This window comes from Bos mutus, chromosome 11 (genome assembly GCF_027580195.1).
Source record: "Bos mutus isolate GX-2022 chromosome 11, NWIPB_WYAK_1.1, whole genome shotgun sequence".
Lineage (NCBI taxonomy): Eukaryota > Metazoa > Chordata > Mammalia > Artiodactyla > Bovidae > Bos > Bos mutus.
Window position 1 is genome coordinate 100,142,429 of NC_091627.1, and position 22,351 is coordinate 100,164,779.

Consider the following 22,351-nt stretch of genomic DNA (forward strand, 5'->3'; position numbering starts at 1 on the left):
GCTCTGCTCAATATTCTGTAATAAGCTAAATGGGAAAAGAATTTGCAAAACAGTAGATAGATACATGCATATGTGTATATAACCACTTTGCTGTATACCTGAAACTAACACCACATTGTTAATCAGCTATACTCCAATATAAAATAAAAATTTTAAAAGTTGTTCTTTTCCACTTTGTTTCAAAACCCTCGCATCTTCTTTGCCCTCCTCGTGTGCATTCTTTATTATCACACATACGTGTGTCTTACAGCAGTGGTCCCCAGCCTTTTTGGCATCTTCCTTTGCCCTCCTCGTGTGCATTCTTTATTATCACACATACGTGTGTCTTACAGCAGTGGTCCCCAGCCTTTTTGGCACCAGAGAGCAGTTTCGTGGAAGACAGTTTTTCCATGCCCTGGGGTGGGAGATGATTTCGGGATGGTTCAAGGGCGCTACATTTCCTGTGCACTTTATTTCTGTTATTATTGCATCAGTTATACCTCAGGTCATCCAGCATTAGCTCCTGGAGGTTGGGGGACCCCTGTCTTAAAAGACGAAAGAGTGGAAGAGGTAATAGTGATGAAGATGTGAAGTCAGAGCTGGATTTCTGGCTCTGTGAATTGTTTCTTGTTTCCTGTACATAACTGGGGAAAATAATGAATTACTCTCCACTACATAATGGGTTGTTGTGAGGAGTAAGGGGGAGTGAATAAGGCACTTAGCAATGGGCAAATGCTCAGTGTATTTTAACCGTTAGTGTCGTGTGTGTGCTTAGTGCAATCAAAAGGATATTAAATAAAGCTTTTTGCAATCATAAGACCTACCCTGATATGAATACATACATTGACTATTTAACTTGAGATGTAAAAGTATCAAGTTGATAAAAAATAAAATGGGAAAAAAATATATCAAGTTGAGAGGCTTCCCTGGTAGTCCAGTGGTTAAGACTCTGAGCTCCCAACGCAGGGAGCACGCGTTCAGTTCCTGGTTGGGGAACTAAGACCCCACATGCCGCATGGCACGGCCTAAAATTTAAAAAACAAGTTAAGGGTGTCTTAACCAGATTCATTCCCTGGGTCAGGAAGATCCCCTGGAGGAGGAAAATGGCAACCCACTCCAGGATTCTTGCCTGGAAAATCCCATGCGCTGAGGAGCCTGGTGGTTGCAAAGAGTCAGACACCACTGAGCAACTAACACACACTCCTAACCAAAAACAGAGTCGTTGATTCATGTTCTTTGAGTAAAAATGGAAATGAAGTCCATCAACGGTGAGAAGATGAAACACCTTGCCTCCACAGTCTGAGGCTGAACACGTCCGGGACGTGAATTCTGTTTTATTACATTTTTATCTTCTTACCTTTGTAATTGCTTCACGTTGTTGTTTCACTGCTGTTAGGATGATTTGCAAGGGCAAATGATGATGCCAAAATGATGCAAATGAAAGTCTGGATTAATGACAAATGATGTCAGAACCTGAGAATGTGGATGCAAATTGTAGTTAAGCTAGAAGAAAGTTATATGCCAGAAAGCATATTCAGCTAACACAACACTTTCGGGAAAAGGAAAAAAAAAAGGCTGAGTCGTGTGGCATATAATCATGTCCCAGCCCTCTTTACGCTGGACCCTTTTTAGCCAAATTGATCATAAAAGCTAATGAAAGTCAAATGTGTTTTTTATGTGTCTACACTGTGCTGAGTGAAGCAGACAGTCTGCAGGACCCAGAAGGGACCCTGACCTTCCTCTGACCCCCTTTGTGAGGCTGGGAGAATCTGCTAACCTTCATGCACACCCTGGAGACTCTGAGCGAAGGTTACAGGCTCGGGGGGTTGGAAAAGTTCTTTTAGTGGTGGGAGATTGTTATTGTTTAGACGCTCGTTGGTATCCAACTCTTTGCGACTCCATGGACCATAGCCAGCCATGCTCCTCTATCCGTGGAATTCTCCAGGCAAGAATAGTGGAGTGGGTTGCCATTTCCTTCTCCAGGGGCTCTTCCCAACTAAGGGATGGAACCTACCCCATCCTTCCCCTTCGTCGGGTGGAAAATTGAAGCTCTCAGAGCTCAAGCGACACAAATAAGAGCAGCCAAGGATGCCTGTTCTGTTGTGGAGTTAGCTGCCACCTCCTTCCCAAGCTGCCCTTCCCTGTCCCCCAGCAGTTAAATCTTAACCGCCTGGGCCCTGCCTGTGGGGCAGGAGCCAAGGGGACAGCCCCCATGGAAGCCAAGTGACCTCTCCGAGCCGACTCACCTCCAGGTAACTCCTGTGCCCTGGCTTTGTTTCTGTTGTGGTCATTTGACAGCTTTTTTGTTTCTGTTTAGTCACTAAGTCATATCTGACTCTGCAACCACATGGACTGTAGCTCACCAGGCTTCCCTGTCCTTCAGTATCTTCCAGACTTGGCTCAAATTCATGTCCATTGAGTCAGTGATTCTATCTAACTGTCTCATCCTCTGTCGCCCCCTTCTGCTGCTGGTGAGTCAGCTCTTTGCATCAGGTGGCCAAAGTATTGAAGCTTCAGCTTTAGTATCAGTCCTTCCAGTGAATATTCATGGTTGATTTCCTTTAGGATTGACTGGTTTGATCTTGCTGTCCAAGGGACTCTCAAGAGTCTTCTCTAGCACCACGGTTCGAAAGCATCAGTTCTTCAGTGCTCAGCCTTCTTTATGGTCCAGCTTTCACATCCGTACATGACTGTTCGAGAATGGACTGACCCAAACCTAAGGTCAAGGGAGAGCTCCTGGGACTTTAGAGAGGCTTGAAGGGGATGAAGGACCTTCCTGCATGAGATGAAAGCCATTTTCCTCCACTTCCTTCTGACTACCACCATCCCAGGCCATCCCTGCCTTGAAGACCTTGAACTTGCATCCAGAAGCAGAAGCAGAGTGTTGGTCTGCTACCTCACACCACGTGCACAGAACTGAATCTACTCTCCATGATGACATGTGAACCCACATGGTGTGCTGACATGGACCTTACATATTATTCCTTCGCAGTTTCCTTGTTCTGTGAAAGTGCCCTGCCCCATCCATTGACTCACAGGATATTATTATCATTTCTGAGTTGATCATTTTCAAAGCTCTAAATCAGAAAATAGAAGACTTCATCTGCATGATGATTTTTCTTTTCTCACCAGAGCAAGTTCTAACCATGAGGACATCATATTCTTGCTTCTGAAGGGAATAAACTTTTAAAAATAAATATGTGATTGTCACAGTTATACAATGAATTAAAAAAAAAAACTTTAAGCAGGTGATAATCAGCAGTTGTGGAGAGAAACTTGGAGGAGGGTTTTGAAATCAAAGTTGTGTGTGTGTTTGTGTGTGTGTGTGTGCTGAGTCGGTTCCGATGCAACCCTATGGACGGTATTCCCCCCACACAAATAACCTCACTGCAAAAGAACCTTTATGCCTGAGCTCAGAAATAGGGGTCTAACTAAAATTATTTCTCTCTTATCTGTTATGTCACAGTGGAGACATTGTTGCCTTTGAAAAGTCTACTAATTATAACCGCATTCTCCAAGAAGAAGGAGCAGTGAGTGTTGAATAAAATAGATTTGCTATGATAGACCCTGAAATACTCAGTAATTGTTGAATTAGATGCAATTATTTTCCTGTGTATAATGTTATTATGGGCAGCCCTTAGCCACTCACCCCCTGATCCTCAAGGCAATGCTGGCTGATAAAGAGGGAGCATCAGGTGAGGAGGAAGCTGGTGGCTGCTCTCAGTGAGCGCAGTGCCCGTGGGACACAGTTGGGGTGGCACTCCTAGCCCTCTGGGTAGGGCGAGCAGTTCAGAAGACCTCTCTGTCCTCCTGTGGCGTGTAGACAAGGGCCTACTGCAAACCCACATGAACGATCTGCTAAGCAAATTGAGTAGCTCAGAAGTGAATAGCTCGGTGAGAAGCTTAGGAAGGCTCAGAGTGCAGAATGAGAAAGCCAAGGAGGATATACTGACCCTGGAGCTGTGCTGCCACAGAGCAGGCCATTAGGTTGGAGAGGATGAGGGGGACTCCCCCGACCCTGGTGCAGTCCAGCAGGGCAGGCTCTGGGGCTCAACTTCCAGCTTCCCAGGAATGCTCTCACCTACTCTATTAGAATGGAAATTATTCAAAAGATGTCAGGGAAATCCTGAAGAAATCATCTGAGTACAGTCCTTCATGCAAATCAGGAGCAGCCATGCCTCCCCTTGCTCCGGGGTGGGAGTAGGGCAGGGAGGTGAGCAGCAGGATTGTTGAGTTCACTTTCTGCCGCATGGCCTTTTTCCATTCTTAATGAAAATGTTTTATATTCTGTAATCTGTTCTTCGAAAGGCAAGTCAGTGCCCCTCACTTTCCTTGTTCATTCGGCCCTGAGATTTTATATATGACTGACCATTTCTGTAATCCAGGGATAGTGACCCAGACAGGAGATGGTTTTAGTTCAAGGGCGGACAACGGTGTAGACAAGCATTGTAGAATGTGTTTATGGCATCGGGTTTTTCATAGGCAGGCTTTTTGTTGTTATATTCAGCATCTGTGGGCTTCCCAAGTGGCACTAGTGAAGAACGCACTTGCCAGTGCAAGAGATAGACGTGGGTTTGATCCCTGGGTCGGGAAGGTCCACTGTAGGAGGGCATGGCAACCCACTCCAGTATTCTTGCCTGGAGAATCCCATGGACAGAGGAGCCTGGTGGACTACAGTCCATAGGGTCCCAAGGAGTTGGACACGACTGAAGCGATTTAGCACGCACACACACATACAGCATTTGTAATGCAAGGTCATTTTGAAATATTAAATATGTAAAATATTAAATCCTAATTGCTCTCTGGTGACTAGAGAGTATAGTCTTATAGAGGAAGGTTAGTATCATTTTCAATGAAACAAGAGGAAATAGTTGCTGGGATCAAGAAAGTGCCCAGGGGTGTGGATGAAAGATTAACCTATAGTAGCAGTGAATAATTATTATCTGACTTAAAGAAATAATCTGTGTGAAAATGGTTTTAGGGTGACAATCATTCACCGATCAAGACAGAACCCATTGGATCCCCTTTGTCTGAATTCAGGAGATGTCCATTCTGGGAGCAGGAACTGGCAAAGAAATACTCCTACCACGTGGTAGGCTTGGGACTTCCCTGGTGGTCTGGTGGTTGAGAGTTTGTGCTTGCATTGCAGGGGACATGAATTTGATCCCTGGTTGGGAAGTTGCACATACTACACAGGGTGGGGAAAAAATTTTTTTAACAGTAAGATTGCACACATCAGGGAGACTAATGCTCCGTGCCTTGCTGCCTAGGGCAGTAAATGGCTTCTTAGTCTGCCAGTGATCACAGTTGTACAAAATGAACTAAGATTTGCCTTCTGCCAGGCCCGTGAGGACTGTCATTCCCTCCTGGGCTGGGTGATGGTCAGGAAATTCAGGGCTTCTCCTCACACCCTATAAAAAGACTCCACCTGGGATCATGTCACATTCTAGAATGAGGGTCTCCATCACTGAGCAAGAAAGAGGTCTGTATATTTTCTAGCAACTGGGTCTGGGGGCATATGGAAGGGGAAATTGGGCTTTAGAGGGAAAGGTGGCAAAGATCGGTGGTCTTTAGAGTGGGTGGTACAGACCCAGAAATAAATGAGTTATGGCATCAAAAACGAAGTGACTTCAATTTTAGTTGAAGTTATGCATTACCCCACATGAAATGAAAATGTCGCTCAGTCAGGTCCGACTTTTGTGACCTCGTGGACTGTACCCTACCAGGCTCCTCTGTCCATGGGATTCTGCAGGCAAGAATACTGGAGTGGGGTACCACTTCGCATAACTATCAGTAAAAACACACGGCCCCAGGAAAGAGTTTGGTTGATGCCACAGCCAGATGGTATTATTATAGGGCCTGCAATGCAGGAGACCTGGATTCAATCCTTGGGTCAGAAAGATCCCCTGGAGAAGAACATGGCAACCCACTCCAGGATTCTTGCCTGGAGAATTCCATGGACAGAGGAGCCTGGTGGCCTGGAGGCCACGGGGTTACAAAGAGTCAGAGCCAGCTGAGCCGCTGACACACACTAGGGCCTCGGCAAGGTCTGTGAGAAGCAGGTAATTCTAGAAGTGGGCTGCCAGCCGAAACGACTCTCTGTATCCTCCTAGGTGGCCTTCCTTGCTGATGAATACTGCAACTGTTGTCAAGACATTCTGCAACGTGTGAGGAACCAAGAACTCGAGAGGGTAGGGTTTTATCTACAAAACGCAAGCATTTATGACTTGTTCTTAACCTTTCGGCTTGAAAAGACCCCTCAAGGGATGTGGAGTAGGAATTCATCGCACTAAAGTGCTTAGAATGCAGCTGTTTTATAGTCAGTGAGCTCTTGAAGGTGATATTTTTATTCAGTTTAATCATCTGGAAATTTTCCAAGGTGCTCATATGGATAATTTTACGCTTTAAATATAAACTCAGCTATTTTTAGATCCTAATTCCAGCTGATCTGGAATAAAGTACTGATGGCCCAGTGGTAAAGAATCTGCCTGCCAATGCAGGAGACGCAAGAAACATGGGTTCTATTCCTGGGTCGGGAAGATCCCCTGGAAAAGGAAATGGCAACCCACTCCAGTATTTTTGCCTGGGAAAACCCATGGACAGAGGAGCCTGGTGGGCTACAGCCCATGGATTCCCAAAGAGTTGGACACAATTTAGCGACTAAAGAACAACAACTTTATTTACCCTGGGATTCTCAGAGATGGTTTTCAGAGCTGTTATTGATACATGCTAATGCACAAGACGGAGAAGGCAATGGCACCCCACTCCAGGGCTCTTGCCTGGAAAATCCCATGGACAGGGGAGCCTGGTGGCTGCAGTCCATGGGGTCGCTAAGAGTCAGACACGACTGAGTGGCTTCACTTTCACTTTTCACTTTCATGCACTGGAAAAGGAAATGGCAACCCACTCCCGTGTTCTTGCCTGGAGAATCCCAGGGACGGGGGAGCCTGGTGGGCTGCCGTCTATGGGGTCGCTCTGAGTCGGATACGACTGAAGTGACTTAGCAGCAGCAGCAGCAATGCGCAAGAAGCAGTTTGAAGCAGGGTGCTCTGACATGGGAATCATCAAGAGTGGATTGTATTCTAGAGTTGGCCATGAAAGGCATGAAGAAATCTTTTAACCATTCTGAATTCTATCTTTTACATATAAAATGAAACTCCAGAGAAGCAAGTGCACATTTAAATGAAAAGTCTTCTGAGGCTTCAGTGTTCTAAGCACTTCCGCTTTGGGAGATAATATTTACTCAGCATGAAGGCATTTCATGCTTTGTAGAAAACATTGGCCTGAGGGAGGGACCAGGCTGTCTTCAGAGTGACCCCTGGCCTATTAACACCATGTTATAAACACCCCCCAAGTTGAATATCCAATCCACTTCTTCTTGTCTACGATGCTTCATCAAGTACTAACTGAATACTTACCCTGTGACCAGCACCATTTCCGGAACAAAGAGGGTATTCCCTTGGAGTCTTGAGAAGCTGATAGTGTGGTACTGAAAGGAACAGTGTAAGCCAATGAGTGTGATATGGTATGGAAAGTTCTAGAACACAGTGTGATCGAACTGTTCTCGGCTCCCAAGAGAAGAAAAACAGAGACGCCTGGAGAAGTTTCCCCGGAAGAGGCCATGTTGCGGGCGAGTCTCATAGAAAAGCAGAAGTCCAACAGACGCTACATGGGGGAGAAGAGGGATTCTGGGAGGAACGCATGGTGCAGGCAGAGGCAGAGGGTGGTCACAGGCGTCACAGGACAGGAAGGTGGCTATGACCGGATTTATGATCTCACCGGCCCCGTGGGAAACCCTGACTTATTGAGAAGGTGGTGGGTTGGCAGTGACATCAGATGCCATATTATGGGAGCAGAGGGTGGGGAGGAGGCTTTGCCACAGTCAAGGTGACAAGGAAGGAGGGCTGGGTCTGGAACAGTGACAATGACGTCAGAGAGAAAGAGGGACAAATCAGAGAAATATTTCTGTAGCAGGCGAATCGGGATGGATGACTCGGAACGTGGGAGGCGGGACGACGGGTGGGCCGAGACAGTGCTCTCTCATCCAGACCCATGAGCCCCAGAAGCCTCCAGCCTCGGAGTCAAAGGATTCCTCCTCCCTGCTCAGGCTCTTGTTTTTATCATTAAATACCAGAGTCTCTTTGGAGATGTCTTCTTTTGAAGAGAAATCTGAAGAGATTTTCAAATCCGGGGTCAGCACTCACAGCCTACACAGAAGAAACAGCTTAAGAGTCTGGGGTTCTTGGAGTACCTGGAGTCAGTACTGTGTTGCCTCAGGATATCTGAGCTGCAGAAATCTCAGAAGGCGAGAGTCTTCATGAGCTGGCAACTCAGATGGGCCACCAGGTCCACATGGGAGGAGATAAAGAAAGGGCCCTGCCATTTTGTTTCTCAACAGAAGTCTTTAAAGAAGGCTCCTGAGGCTCGGGGAAGAATGGACACATGTATATGTGGCTGAGTCCCTTTGCTGTCCACCTGAAACTATCACAGCACTATTAATTGGCTAGACGCCAATACAAAATAAAAAGTTAAAAAGATGCAGCTGGCTTTCAGGAGGTACACTCAGAATAAAGTGGCAAATACATTATGGAATTATAGGCTCTTTTACCAAGGTTTATAGCATTAACCCAGTTCATGATAAAATGCTATTTCACTTTAAAATGAATAAATATTTTGCTAATAATAAAAAGAAGTACCCTTTGTAGAATCACACTGGCTCCCTTTAGCTGGCACTGTCCTTAGTCAAAGCTATGGTTTTTCCAGTAGTCTGGTATGGATGTGAGAGCTGGACTATAAAGAAAGCTGAGTGCCAAAAAATTGATGCTTTTAAACTGTGGTGTTGGAAAAGACTCTTGATAGTCCCTTGGACAACAAGGAGATCCAACCAGTCCATCCTGATGGAAATAAGTCCTGAATATTTTCATCGGAAGGACTGATGCTAACGCTGAAACTCCAATACTTTGGCCACCTGATGCAAAGAGCTAAGTCATTTGAAAAGACCCTGATCCTGGGAAAGATTGAAGGCAGGAGGAGAAGGGGACAACAGAGGATGAGATGGTTGAATGGCATCACCGACTCTATGGAGAGGAGTTTGAGTAAGCTCCAGGAGTTGGTGATGGACAGGGAAGCCTGGCGTGCTGCAGTCTGCAAAGAGTTGGACACGACTGAGTGACTGAACTGAACTGAACTGTCGTAGGTGAATTCCAACATGATGTCAAGGAGGAGGCAATGTATCTTCGGTTATATGTGGTTACATGTCTTCTTGAGCTGAAAATAATTGAAGAGGTCAGTCAGTCACTGAAAATGCATTCTGAACTCTGGTTTGTGCCCCAGGGCCCGATCTTCGTCCTACTGTAATCAGTAGAGCCCCCTTGTTATCATAATCAGCCTTCCTTCTAGAAAACTGCCTCAGGACCAGTCTTCCACCCACCCAGCAGGTGCCCTCTGATGGATGTAAAATCACTTCTAAAATACAGCTTGGGAGACCTTCCTTAGTGCTCCAGTGGCAGACTCTGTGCTCCCCAGGCGGGGGGCCTGGGTTCCATCCCTGGTCAGGGAGCTAGATCCCACAAGGCACACTAAGAGTTCAATGAAAGTGAAAGTGTTAGTCGCTCGGTCATGTCTGACTCTTTGAGACCCCATGGGCTGTAGCCCGCCAGGCTCCTCTGTCTGTGGGATTCTCCAGGCAAGAATACTGGAGTGGGTTGCCATTCCCTTCTCCAGCGGACCTTCCAGACCCAGGAATTGAACTTGGGTCTGCTGCATTGTAGGGGATTCTCTAACATCTGAGCCACCAGGAAGCCCTAAGAGTTTGTATGCTGCAGCTGAAAGATCCTGTGTGCCACAACTGAGACCTGGAGCAGGTCTTAGTTATATTATAGATAAATTTATTATTTATTAATAAATATCATTTATAAAGCATTTATTTATTAATAAATAATGAGATTTACTTACTTAGATAAACATTTTTAAAAGTAAAATACGATACATTAAATACAGCTTGGAAAAGCCGACAGGCAAAGCTTTCCATGGGTTGGAATGAAATTCATCCAGTTACCGTTCAGGGTTGATGAACTGCCTGTGGGGGACTGGTCTCACCAGGCACAAAAGCAGGGCTCAGAGCTATGTTCTGTCCCTCACGTCAGGTGGAGGACTTGCTGATGTCCTTCTGGAAGTCTCTGCAGCAAGACACAGTGATGCTCCTGTCGCTGCCCGACGTGTGCCGGCTCCTTAAGTGCTACGACGTGCAGCTGTACAAGGTAGGCTGTTCCTTCCAGGTGCTGGCTTGTGTCCTGTCCAGAAGTTGGTACCCAGTGCTGGGGGCTTCCCAGGTGGCGCTGCTGGTACAAACCCGCCTGCCAGTGCGGGAGACGCAGGAGAGGTGGGGTTGATCCCTGGGTTCAGGAAGATCTCCTGGAGAAGGAAATAGCAGCCCACTCCAGTACTCTTGCCTGAAAAATTCCATGGACAGAGAAGCCTGGCGGGCTACAGTCCATGGAGTTGCAGAAAAGTTAGACATGACTGAAGCGACTTAGCATGCACACACTGGGGTTAGAGCCACAGCCCTCACATTCTGGGGTGTCCATGGATCTCAGATCTTCTGAGAAATCAGTGGTGGAGCCAGTGGACCAGGAGCCTTAGATCTTTTCCTCAGACTCAGTTTTCCTTTCTGAATTCACTGAGAATCCAAGTGACCTCGTGTAGAGAAAAAGCCAGTGAGTGTGATACAGTCTGGAAAGTTCTGGAACACAGTGTGATTGCACTGTTCTGGGTGCTCAAAGGAAGAACAGAGATGCCTGGAGAGGGCTTCCCAGAGGAGGCCATGTTGCTGGCAAGTCTCGCAGGAAAGGGGAAATTCTACGGACTCAAAACGGAGGAGAACACACGTGCAGGCAGGAACACGTGGGGCAGGCAGAGGCAGAGAGTGGTCACAGGTGTCACAGGGCGGGAAGGCCGCAGTGACCGGACTTACTGCCTCACTTGCCCTGTGGGAGACTTGGGACTTCCTGAGGAGACGGTGGGTTGGCAGTGACATTGATGCCATATTATTGGAGCAGAGGGTGGGGAGAAGGCTTCGCCACAGTCAAGGTGACAGGGGAGGAAGGTTGGACTGAGAGATCCGATGACACTAGAGAGAAAGAGGGACAAATTAGAAAGAGGGACAGACACAGGGTGACCGGCCGAATTGAGTCAGAGTCCTTACTCTGATGTTTCAACAAAAGAGGACTTTTAAAAATAGGTAATTGGAACCGTTGCTTTGGATTGTACACAGCTTCTGGGGTTTGTAGGTTTGTTTTTTGAACTCTGTGTGTAGAATGATTAATTGTGGTTTGGGAGTCAATTATATGTAATTTCTGGAGTGAAATGTGCTTTCCTTAAGCTTGTCATGAACTTTTACCTTTTATTTTATATTTTTTTTTTTAGGGAAAAAAAAATATCGGGCTTCTAAAATTTTTAACATAAAGGTTGAAAACTTGAGGCTGGGTTCAGCCCTTAAGTATTTTGGTTTGACCTCAAAACCAAAACCAGTCTCAGCCAACATTCATGTTGTATACACTTGTGAATCTGTCCTCAATATTTTGAAATCTTTGGAAGAGTTCTGATTCCAGCCTCTGCAGCCTGCTGTCCTGCCCAGGGGGCAGCAGCCAAGACTCCGTGGTGGCTGCGTCCTTAGCTGGGTGGGGGCCCCTCTCTCGGGCTGTGGCTCGCGTGACCCCCGGCCTCTTGTGACCGGAGGCTGCCCACACTGGCTGGCGGCCATCTGTCTTGTCATTTCTGTTGTAGGGAATTGAGGACGTTCTCCTCCATGACTTTTTGGAAGATGTTTCTATTCAGTATTTGAAATCTGTCCGGTTGTTTAGTAAGAAATTCAAGCTGTGGCTCCTCTCTGCTCTGGAGGGCTTTCCAGCCCTCTTACAGATCTCCAAACTCAAAGGTGGGTTTCCATGGAGAACGTGGATTCTGTGAATGCAAGTGCAGCATCTAACTTTCCACGTGGAGTAGGTCGTCTCCCCTTTACTGCAGCCTGAGGCATATAGGATCTTAGTTCCCCAGCCAGGAATCAAACCCACACCCCCTGCAGTGGAAGCATGAAGTCTTACCCACTGGACTGCCAGGGAAGACCCCTCTCCCCTCTGGTGTCTCTTTGCCTTCGTGCACTGAACTGCAGTCCACAAGTCCTGGCCACTTCGGCTTTCTCAGCTTTTCCTTTAATGCCCATAAGGGAGGCGTGTGTTGATCCATCCACACCCTCTTGCCGATTCCCCAAGCAGGGCCAAGGGGGTGGGGAGGTAGAAAAGGCAAGGGAGAGGCCAACCAGCTCTGCCATCCTTGGCTCACTGCCCACCCAAGCAGGGCCAACAAGGGTCTTGGACCCTCTGTGCTCTGCTCAGGCCCCACGAGGCTCCAAGAGTATCGCTCCCTCCTTAGAAATTCCTCCCAAGGCCCAACTTGCCCACACTCCAGGCCTCCGGACATTCACACCCACGTGGAGTGTGAACACAGGAGGCTGTTGGTCTGCTCAAGCCTGCAGCGGCCGCTCCAGGCCTTCCTGAAGCTGACTGTTGGTGTCCCTCTGACGCCGTGGTCCTCATAAACTCCAGCACACGCCCACTGGACGGACAGTGTCTTTTACAGTCCTGAAAATACCCTTGTTTCCCGCTCCTGCCTTTGTGAGGTTCTCCATCATCGCCTCTAGCTCTCCCCGCCCAGCCCCACCCTTCCTGGGCAGCTCAGGCCTCTCCCGGCACCCAGCCCTCCCCACCTATTCCCCTCCGCCCTGCAAGTCCGCCTCCCTGGCACCCTGTGTGTGCCATCTCCCCCGAGGGCCCACAGAATGGGCCATGCCTTATCTTCAACCCCTGGCACCCCCAGCACCCCTGGCTAAAATCGATCCCTGTTTGACCCATTTGGAAACTCCCAGGCCCAGGGTGTGTGATCACCAGTGAGGAATGTGCCAGGAAGGGTCCCCCAGAGAGAACCGTGAGGTCTGGTGCGTGCTTGGAAAGGGGACCTAGGACAGGGGTCCAGTTTTCCATGGCCCCTTCCCCACCTGCTCTCATCCTGCCCTCCAGCTCTCATCCCTTCCCCTCCCCAGGCTCTTCAGTAGCTTCCACACTGATGGTTCTGCCTTCAGCCTCACTCTCCTTGGTCACACAGCCCTCCCCTCCCATCTCCCCAGCACCTGTGGCTATGTTGATCCCTCTTTGACCCACTTGGAAACTCACAGGCCCAGGTTGTGTGATCACCATGTCCCTGTTGTGTGGGTGGGCCACGCTTCTTCACTGCTTGACCTCTGACCCATCCCCGCCCACCTGCCCCCAGGGACCTCCAGCACCCACTGGCGCTCCCCAGAGACTCCTGACTGGTTGTGCCCAAGAAGCCCTTGTTCCTGCTGCTGTTTGTACCCCATCGGCCTTCCCCAACCCCTTGCCTGGCCAACTCCTACTTACGTGTTAAGACCCAGACTGAAGATCCACTTCCAGGTGGAGCTGCTCCCGACACTTTCTGCCCCAAGAAGCCTTCGCTCCTTTCTCCCTATGGCTCATGTTGCCGGGAGCGCTTGCCCTGCTGGTGGGAGACTGTGCCTTGGTGACCCGTCCCTAGCCGGAGCCCCTGGACAGTGGAGGTCCCTCTCCTTCCTCCAGCCGTGCAGGTGCTGGAGGGAGTATCCCCATGAATGAACACATGAATGAAATGAGTGAATGAACCCATCCAGGAGGGCGTCCCCCTCTCTCATTTTCGCATTTCTGGTCATTTCCCAAGGAGAGCATGCAAAGATGTGGAAGCTGGAGGAACTCAGAGTTCCTGGGCAAAATGGTCACCTGTACAGAGCCCACGAGGCAGGTGCTGCTGACACCATTTTTCTAGCATTGGGCGGGGGAGGGGGTTAGTCACCTTGCCCCGGAGGATCTAGAGCCATGTGGGAAAAGGCAAGGGAGGCAAGGGTACTGGGGGCCTGGCTGTGTGGGGCAGGCCGGCGGCTGTGCCATTCTGGGCAGACAAGTGTGCCAGCTGTGGGCACCACCTGTGTGCGCCTCCTCTCCCTGCCTGCTCCCTTCCCCACCCCGCTCCAGTCAGTCATGTGAACTTGAAGTCATAGGATCAGTAATGGCCATTTGTATTGCTCTTGACAGAGGTTACTGTGTTTGTCAAAAGGCTAAGAAGAAAGACATACCTTTCCAACATGGCGAAGGTAGGTTTCCTGAGTGTCCCCCGGGCCCTGTCCTGGCCCCCCACCCACCCAGGTGTGTGTTGGGGCCACCAGGTTCTGGGCTCTGACCTTCTCTGTCTTGAGTGACCACACAGCTTCACTGTTAGAGGAGGGGAGGAGAGGGGCCAGGGAAAAGGTTCTGGACTCTGTGCTGAAATCCCATGGCAGCAGATGGGGACAGAGCCTGAGACAGTCCTCTGCCCTAAAGCAGCCCCGGCCAGGGAGGCGTCCAGCCAGGCCCGCCTCTGACAGTCTCCATCCTCCCGGCGCAGAACTTCTCCCCCAGACCCAGCTCCTCCAGCTGGTTCCCCCTTCTGTGCTCGAGGGCTGATGGCCATGACTTTGCAGCACAGCCTCCATCCTGACCCGTCTGCAGCAGCCACCTCAGGCTCCAGAGCCAGCCCTGCTCGGAGCCAGCCCTTCAGTATTGCCCTGGGGGTTTACTTAGCACCCAAGGGCCGGTTTCCTCTCCATAAAACTGAAGTGACTGTAGCACCTGCTCCTGGGGCTGGGATACGGGTGACCCACCTCCCGTCCTACAGACCCTGAGTGTGGAAGGGATTGGATTGTCCCCTTGGGTGTACATGTGCGTGCTCATTCGTGTCCGACTCTGTGACTGCATGGACTGTAGCCTGCCAGGCTCCTCTGTCCATGCGATCCTCCAGGCAAGAGTACTGGAGTGGGTTTCCATTCGCCTCTCCAGGGGATCTTCCTGACGCAGGGATTGAACCCATATCTCCTGCGTCTCCTGCATCTGCAGGCTGATTCTTTACTGCTGAGCCACCAGGGAAGATCCCCTTGGACACTGGAGGCCAAATTCACTGCCCAGGGCTCCCAGGGGAAGAAAAGACATGGCTTCTGAGTCCCCTCGGCCACCCTGTAGAGTCCACCCACCTTTTGCTTTTCCAGAAACACACTTGCCTTGTAGACCCCGAGTCACCCACTGGTTCTCTCTCTGGAGCATTCAGGCTCCTTGCTGGGGGCACAGAGGATAAGGAGCTGGGAGAGGAGGCACCACAGGCCCTGAGACCCCACACCCACCTGCCCCCAAGCAGAAGTGTTCTAAATGCTGCATTTCAGAAAGGCAGTTATAGAATGTGGAAAATTTAGACATTTTCATTGTCAGCTGGGATTCCATTTTAGTGGGCAATACCCCCAATCCAGTTTTCTTTCTCTTTGATAACTACACAATCATGGTAATTTGGAGAGGGGGGCATCAGGCCACAGTAAGATGATGAGATTTCAGTAAGTGTTGTGTGTGTCCTTTGTCTTCAGACCATGAGGATGGTGCTGAGAAACAGCAGGAGGGTCAGCGTCCTGAAGTCGGATCTATGCACCATCTTCCATCAGGGCGTTTTGGATAGTTCCCAGAAAGTCCTGCCCAGGGACCTGAGCGGCGCCAATGTCCTGGGAGAGAACACAGAGATGAAATGTAATCCTCCTTCAGCCTCTGCTTTGGGCAGTGTTTGGTATATGATCGGGGCTGGCATGGCCATCCCCAGTAAATGAATCTGATCCTTCCCTGGTGGCTCAGTGGTAAAGAATCCATCTGCCAATGCAGGAGACACGGGTTCAATTCCTGGGTCAGGAATATCTCCTGGAGAAGGAAATGGCAACCCACTCCAGTATTCTTGGCTGGGAAATCCCATGGACAGAGGAGCCTGGCGGGCTTACAGTTCATGGGGTTGCGAAGAGTCGGACGTGACCTAGCAACTGAACAACAACAGTCTTGATAAGTAGCCCCTCCCCTACCGCTTGTCTGTCCCTTGAAGATCTCCCTGCTCCCCACTACCCGGCTGTCCCAAGTCCCAGATCCTCCCCCAGGAGACTCCCCTCCAACCAAACCAGCATCTGAAAAGCATACACCAAACCCAGTAGACCTCAGGGCTACGGAAACCCCGCCTCCCAGGCCACTAACTCTGCTAGAAATCCCAGGTGACTCCCCAAACCTTGCTCTCAACCTCAGCCCAAGCTCAGAGAGACCCAGGAGGTGTGAGTGCCTGCCAGCCTCCCCCAAGTGCCTGCCAGCCTTCCAGGGCCTCCTTGTGTGTCTCTCCAAGGGGGCACAGGTCTGGCAGGGAGACAGCCTAACAGGTGAATGCTCAAGACGTGCCTGGAAATACTTCCGGATGGAGCCTGGCGGTGCCTCTGCCAGGGCCGAGGCAGTCCACTGGGTTTTCCAAATCTTCCTGGCGTGTGGTGGCACTCAGCTGGGGGGACCAAAGGCTGTCCTTATGCCCTCTCTCCCCCACTGCTGCCTGCACAGGTGGGGGGGCCCCGGTCCCCCCATCACTTCCCAGCCTCCACCCCTCAGGTCTGTGCTGACAGAGTCCACAGCCCCCGGCAAGGCACCTAACATCCCTCAGCGGCTTTGATGTCCTTCATCCCCTTTATAAAAACAGCGGGGATGGGTGAGGTCATGTCTGTATCATGCAGTGAGCTCACTTGGAGCCGGGTTCTGCGTAATTACAAGGTGTAGTTATGATTTCAAAATCTTTCTTCCCATTTCAACAAGGAGCAGATGGGGTCACTGGAAGGCAAAAGCACAGAGCTCTGAACCAGACGACCTGGGGTGACACATCCCACCCAAGAAGGCAGCCTTTGTGTTCACAATGAGTGTGAGGCCCCAGGGGATGCCTTTGAACTGCTGTGAGGATGTGGTCCCCTAGGTTACCTGGTATACAAATACCTACTGGGGAATTCTGCCGCATGGCTCACCATCTTTTGGTTTGTTTTGTCTGTTGATAGGTTTGAGCAGTTTAATTTCTTTGCTGGGGACATCAACAGATCTCAGTGTATTCATGAATTGTCTGTCTTCGAATCTCCAAGAATTTGTCTTCCAGGTACAAAAACATATATTTTTTTTTTAAAGAAAAGAAGCAAGTGTTGGTCATTCTAGCTACATTATAGCACTGAGTGCTCAGGACCTGGTGCAGAGGGAAAGGGTTTTCTCTGGGGCTCTGGACAAAAGTGTGTCATGGTGGGGATGGTACTTCAGGATGGGGAAGTGGTATCTCGGAGGCTTGTACATCATACAAGTGTGTGTGTTTGCTTGCAAGTGCCACATGTGTGCATGGGTGAGCATGTGTGTGGGTGGGTGTAGGCAGGTAAGTGTGAGCACGTTTGCCCTTGTGAGTGTGTGAACACCAAGCAGGAGTGTTTAGGAGGGAGATAGGTTTGTCCATTGAGGGATATTGACTTAAAAATAAAGTTACAACCTAAAAGTTGAGAGTTATGTTTAATTCAGCGGAAGTTTTTAGGACTTGAAGCCTGGGAGACAGCGTCTCAAATGACCCTGAGAGAACTGCTGCAAGGAGGCAGAGGGAAGAGTCAGGTTATATAGAAATTTGCAACAAAGAAAGGGCAGGTAGTCTGAACATCAAAAGCATTTTGTGAATTAAAACCAGATATCCCAAGTTAAGCAATCTAGTGCTTTTCTGTGTGTGGAAGATGCAGGAGTCTGGGCTCTCTGAAGTCGTTCCTTTCATATGCATCTCAGCCATCTGGGGCCAGAATCCTGTGTTTTTCACACCCAGAGATCCTCAGGGCTCACCGTAGGGAATGGCTGCAGCCTGTGGGTGCCAGATTGCAGCTATTCTTTTCCTCCCTTGGTGCCCTGAGGGCTCAGGAATTCGCATTTGGAGGGCTGGGATCACTGATGACTGTGACGTCATTGTTTACTGATGTGCCAGGAGATACCCGATTTCTCAGGGAGAACGGTGCTCATATGGGGGTTTTACATACGGTCCCAGGAAAGTGTCAGGCTTGGGTTCATGAAAGCCAGGATGAATTGGTTTTGGATGTGGGTGGGTTTGGTCCTCCTGACAGACACGTCACTTGGGTTCAGTACACCCTTTGGCTTGATTGTCATCATCACCAGTATCAGAAAGTCGCATTACTGAATCAGGTTCAGCCGCTCACTGCTCAAAAATCAATACTGGAGTGAAGCACATGTTGGTAGACAAAAAAATTGGTTTTGATCAGAATGCTTGCAATCTGGATTGAGATGATGAAACTTGGTGTCCCCAAAACCACCTCTAGAGATTCTGCTTGGCCCTGAACATCTTTAAAGGGAAACGGGGAAGTGATCTCAGTTAATCACTGAGAAGAGGAGGGAAGGGTCCTCGCCATCCTCCACTGCATGCAGGCTTGTGTCCAGGCTTATCCACTCCTGGCAGTCTCTCTCTCTCTCTTTTTATTTTTTTTGTCATGTCTGCATGTGTGCTTCAGTTGTGTCCGACTTTTTGCAACCCCATAGACTGTAGGCTGGAGAAGGCAATGGCAACCCACTCCAGTACTCTTGCCTGGAAAATCCCATGGACGGAGGAGCCTGGTAGGCTTCAGTCCATGGGGTCGCTGAGTCGGACACGACTGAGCAACTTCACTTTCACGAGTTAGAGAATGAAATGGCACCCCACTCCAGTGTTCTTGCCTGGAGAATCCCGGGCACGGGGGAGCCTGGTGGGCTGCCGTCTATGGGGTCACACAGAGTCAGACACGACTGACGTGACTTAGCAGCAGCAGTAGCAGACTGTAGGCTGCCAGCCTCCCCTGTCCGTGTGATTCTCCAGGCAAGAATACTGGAGTTGGTTACCATTTCCTTCTCTTTAGATGCTCTCTTGTTCACACAGTTTGTTCAGGAGATTACTAAAGGGGAAGCTGGGAAAGAGATCTGGTCATCTGTTGATTCTTACTCTTCATTTCTACTTCTTTAATCTGCGGGAAGAAGCAATAGGTCAGGCAAAGCATTGCATGATCAAAAGGCCTGAAAGGTGTACTTGAGCAGGAAATGCGCAGGGCAGAGCCGGGGGGTGGTGGGGGGTGGTGCCTGGTTTGAGGTTAATGACAGAATGGAAGGGGCCTCCTCCAAAGAGCACCTCCTGCCAAAGGCTGCTTCCAGTCACCCTGTTGGAGCTGATGATGCTATTGGGGGAACCCCAGCACCAGGCCCCAGTGGACCCCAAACGCCTTCTGCCCTTGAAGACACCACCCTTTGAAAGCTAAGGCATCTGGGAATGGGCTTGACTGGGAGGTGAAGGGCAGGTAAGAGTAAATTAAGCTGAGAAAGGGAGGCAGCATTCCTGAGAGAGGTCGGAGGAGTGGAGTGGGCATAGGGAAAGCGGGGTACCAGTCTAGGGAAGAGGGGAGACATCTCTGCACCAGAGAGCCCTGGAGGGCCTGGAACCAGAATGTGACTCGAGTTTCCTCCAGCAGTCTCCAACAACAGGTCTTCCCAATTCCTCCCTCCCCCAGAAAGCCCAGGGAGGAGCTTGACAGCTGGGTTCTAAGCCTTTGCAGGTGTCTATTCTCATTCTTTGCTTCTTAGAAATAATCTTTTCAGATTCTGTGTGTTTTTTTTTTTTTATCATTTTATTTATCTGTTTATTTTTGGCTGGGTCTTCTTGCTCCGTGGGCTTCTCTCTAGCTGCAGTGAGCGGGGCTGACTCTTGAGTTGCGGTGGCTTCTCCTGTAGCAGAGCACTGGCTCTGGGGTGCACAGGCTTCGACACTTGCAGCACGTGGGCTCAGTAGTTATGGCTCCCAGATTCTAGAACTCTGGCTCAGTAGTTGTGGCACATGAGCTTAGCTGCTCCACAGCATGTGGGTCTTCCCGGATCGGGGATCGAACCAGCGTCTAGGTTGGCAGGTGGTTCTTTACCACTGAGCCATCAGGGAAGCCCTGCCGCGTGGCTTTGATTTCTCCTCCTTGGTCCTTGGCAAAGCTCACTTGTGCCAGAGGTCACGTGCACAGTTGCATAGCTGTGGAGGCTCCGATTTGTTCAACAGGTTGAAGCTCTCTGTCCTCTGGTCCTCGGTTCGGGCACTCACGCAGCCTAGCTGTACCCCAGCCGAGCCCACTGAGACCACGGGTACCAGTCCTGCCCCGCAGCAGCACAGGCCCAGCCTGCGTCCGAGCCCACGTGACATGGTGTGTCCACCCTCACCTCCACAGCCCTCATGAATGAGACATCTCAGGAAAGCGGTGGTTTTGTGTCTGCCTGCATTTGATGGGGTTGTTTTTCTAAAACAGCTTGTCTGATTAAAAAAAAAAAAGACTACTGTCAATAAAATACTCAGGCTGTTAAAATGTGAAGCCTCCGGCATGTCCAAGATGACTAATCATCTCAAGTTGTTAGCATCTGGAACACAAGGAGACGCTCAGCTGTGTTGTGTTTCATTTGGTTCCCCCAGTTCTCGTGCAGTTTGGGCCCAAGAGGAATTTCTAAACGTGGGAACCCAAGGCGTCATGCTACTGGCAAGAGGGGGAAAGCTCGGGGATTGGGCTGAGATCGCCCACTGCGCCTTCTCTGGGTGGTTTAGGCACATCTTTGTGTGTGCTGAACCCCAGCAGGGGTCCTCCCAAGAAACCCCCTATCCAGGAGGTCCAGAAGCATGCGGAGAGGATGCCCCTGCTAAGGCAAGTCTGTTACCAAACCCAGGTTCGTGTTCAGGATGCACTGAGAAGCCGAACAGACTACAAGGTCAGAGGTTGGAGCAGAGAAAGGTTTATTGCAGGGCCATACAAGGAGAACAAGGGGCTTATGCTCAAAACTCCCCAGAGGCTTTCAGCAAAGCATTTTCAAGGGCCAGGTGAGGGGGAGGGTCTCGGGGTGTGTGATTAGCTTTGCACAGTTCTCTGATTGGTTGATGTTGAGATAACAGGGCAGTTAACGTTACTGATCCTTAGACACTGGAAGGCCTGCGGGCTGTGTGCTCCTGATCATTAAGTAGTTTCTTCCACTTGTTGGTGATGTTTAGCATTGGAAAAACTCAGGAAAAATACAGAAGATGCTATCATCTGGGTACTTCAGCGAGGAGCCCCAGCAGAGGATATGGGGGTGGGGGGTGCCTGTCCCAGGGAGGCCCCCCCCATAGGGTCTTGCTTGGTTACAGGTCCACACCCACCCAGAGCCCCGAGTGGTCCTTTGGGGGTTCTCGGTGGGGGCTGAAGCTAAGCAGAGATGGAAAGGCACCTCTTTATTCCTGGCCAGTCACCACTCTCTTCCTTGGAGACTGTGGTTGAGACTGTGGTTGAGGCTGTGGGTGGTCCCCACGCAGGGGAGGTTCAGGGGGTTCACCCCAGCCTGTGCGGGGGAGCTCCTGCGGCTCTGTCAGTTTGTAATTCACCAGAAGTGCAACCCAAGGCTGCTTACTGTCGGTCTGGCTGGGGAGTTCCTTGGTCTGCACATACAGCATCCCCCAGCACCCAGTTTAGTGCCACTCAGGCCATCGGATGACCACACAGGTGGACCTTCCGGGCCTCGATAATTCACCCAGTGCAGCAGCCAGCTTGGTGCTTTCCAAAATCGGCCCCCTTCCTCCCATCACTGTGGGATTCTGGGCCCCTTTATCACAGCATCAGACTTGCCAAGTATAAATTAGCCCCCGATGTCCCCGATGGCAACTGCCAAGGGGGCCTCAGTGGGACTGCCCTGCAGGGGTCACTCTGAAGGGGTCCTCACAAGTGACCTCTTTTTAAAAAATTGTGGGGATTAAAAAAAGAAGTAGGCCCCTCTCCCACCTCCTGCCTTCTCTCCCCGCACTTCAAAAGGTCTTGCCAGGAATCACCCCCGACAAGGGATGGCGAGAGACCAGGCCTGGGCCTCCCACCCTGCCCTTCCCGCCTCCTCTCCCACTTTGGCCACATCAGTGTCTGCACCCACCGTGGGCGACTTTGACAACATGCTCGCCTCAATTTTTATCATAAACCCCAGCATTTTTTTTTTTCTTTCTAAAATGTAACAGCCAAGCAGAAGCAAAGAGGAATTTCTCCAATTGGCCGCCAGCTTCCAGCTGAGGTGGAATTTCCTCCTCATGGCAGTGAGCAAAGCCATGACCCTCTGTCATAGAGACAGCTTCGGTAAGTCCGAGAACGCAGTGCTGTGCAGTCTACCTGCCACAGGTGTGGTTACAGCTAAGTGCTTCCCATATGGCTGTGTGAAACCCACTCACCATCTTCTCGCCTTTCTATGTAAAATACAACGCGGACACAGAGAATCACACAAAACCATGCTAATCTTTTTATAACAACACCACGATGATTCATCAAATGGCTGGACCCTGCCTCACTCTCCTGTCCATGAAAATAATCAGTAAACAATCAAAAATAAGAACAAAGTTTTACTTGAGCCAGACTAAGGACCAGCCCTCGCAGGTAGCC

At 50.0% G+C, this 22,351-nt stretch overlaps 1 protein-coding gene across 1 annotated transcript in view; it reads left to right on the forward strand.

Annotated features, from left to right (window-relative positions):
* The window catches only part of RFX8 (regulatory factor X8), a 47,650-nt gene that overhangs the window by 16,310 nt on the left and 8,989 nt on the right, over positions 1 to 22,351 (forward strand). The window contains exons 2-9 of the mRNA XM_014477162.2: positions 4,961 to 5,071; positions 6,093 to 6,146; positions 10,125 to 10,238; positions 11,764 to 11,914; positions 14,115 to 14,173; positions 15,467 to 15,623; positions 16,940 to 17,034; positions 21,937 to 22,051. Coding sequence (XP_014332648.2) covers positions 4,961 to 5,071; positions 6,093 to 6,146; positions 10,125 to 10,238; positions 11,764 to 11,914; positions 14,115 to 14,173; positions 15,467 to 15,623; positions 16,940 to 17,034; positions 21,937 to 22,051 — 856 coding nt within the window. The remainder of the gene's footprint in view (positions 1 to 4,960; positions 5,072 to 6,092; positions 6,147 to 10,124; positions 10,239 to 11,763; positions 11,915 to 14,114; positions 14,174 to 15,466; positions 15,624 to 16,939; positions 17,035 to 21,936; positions 22,052 to 22,351) is intronic.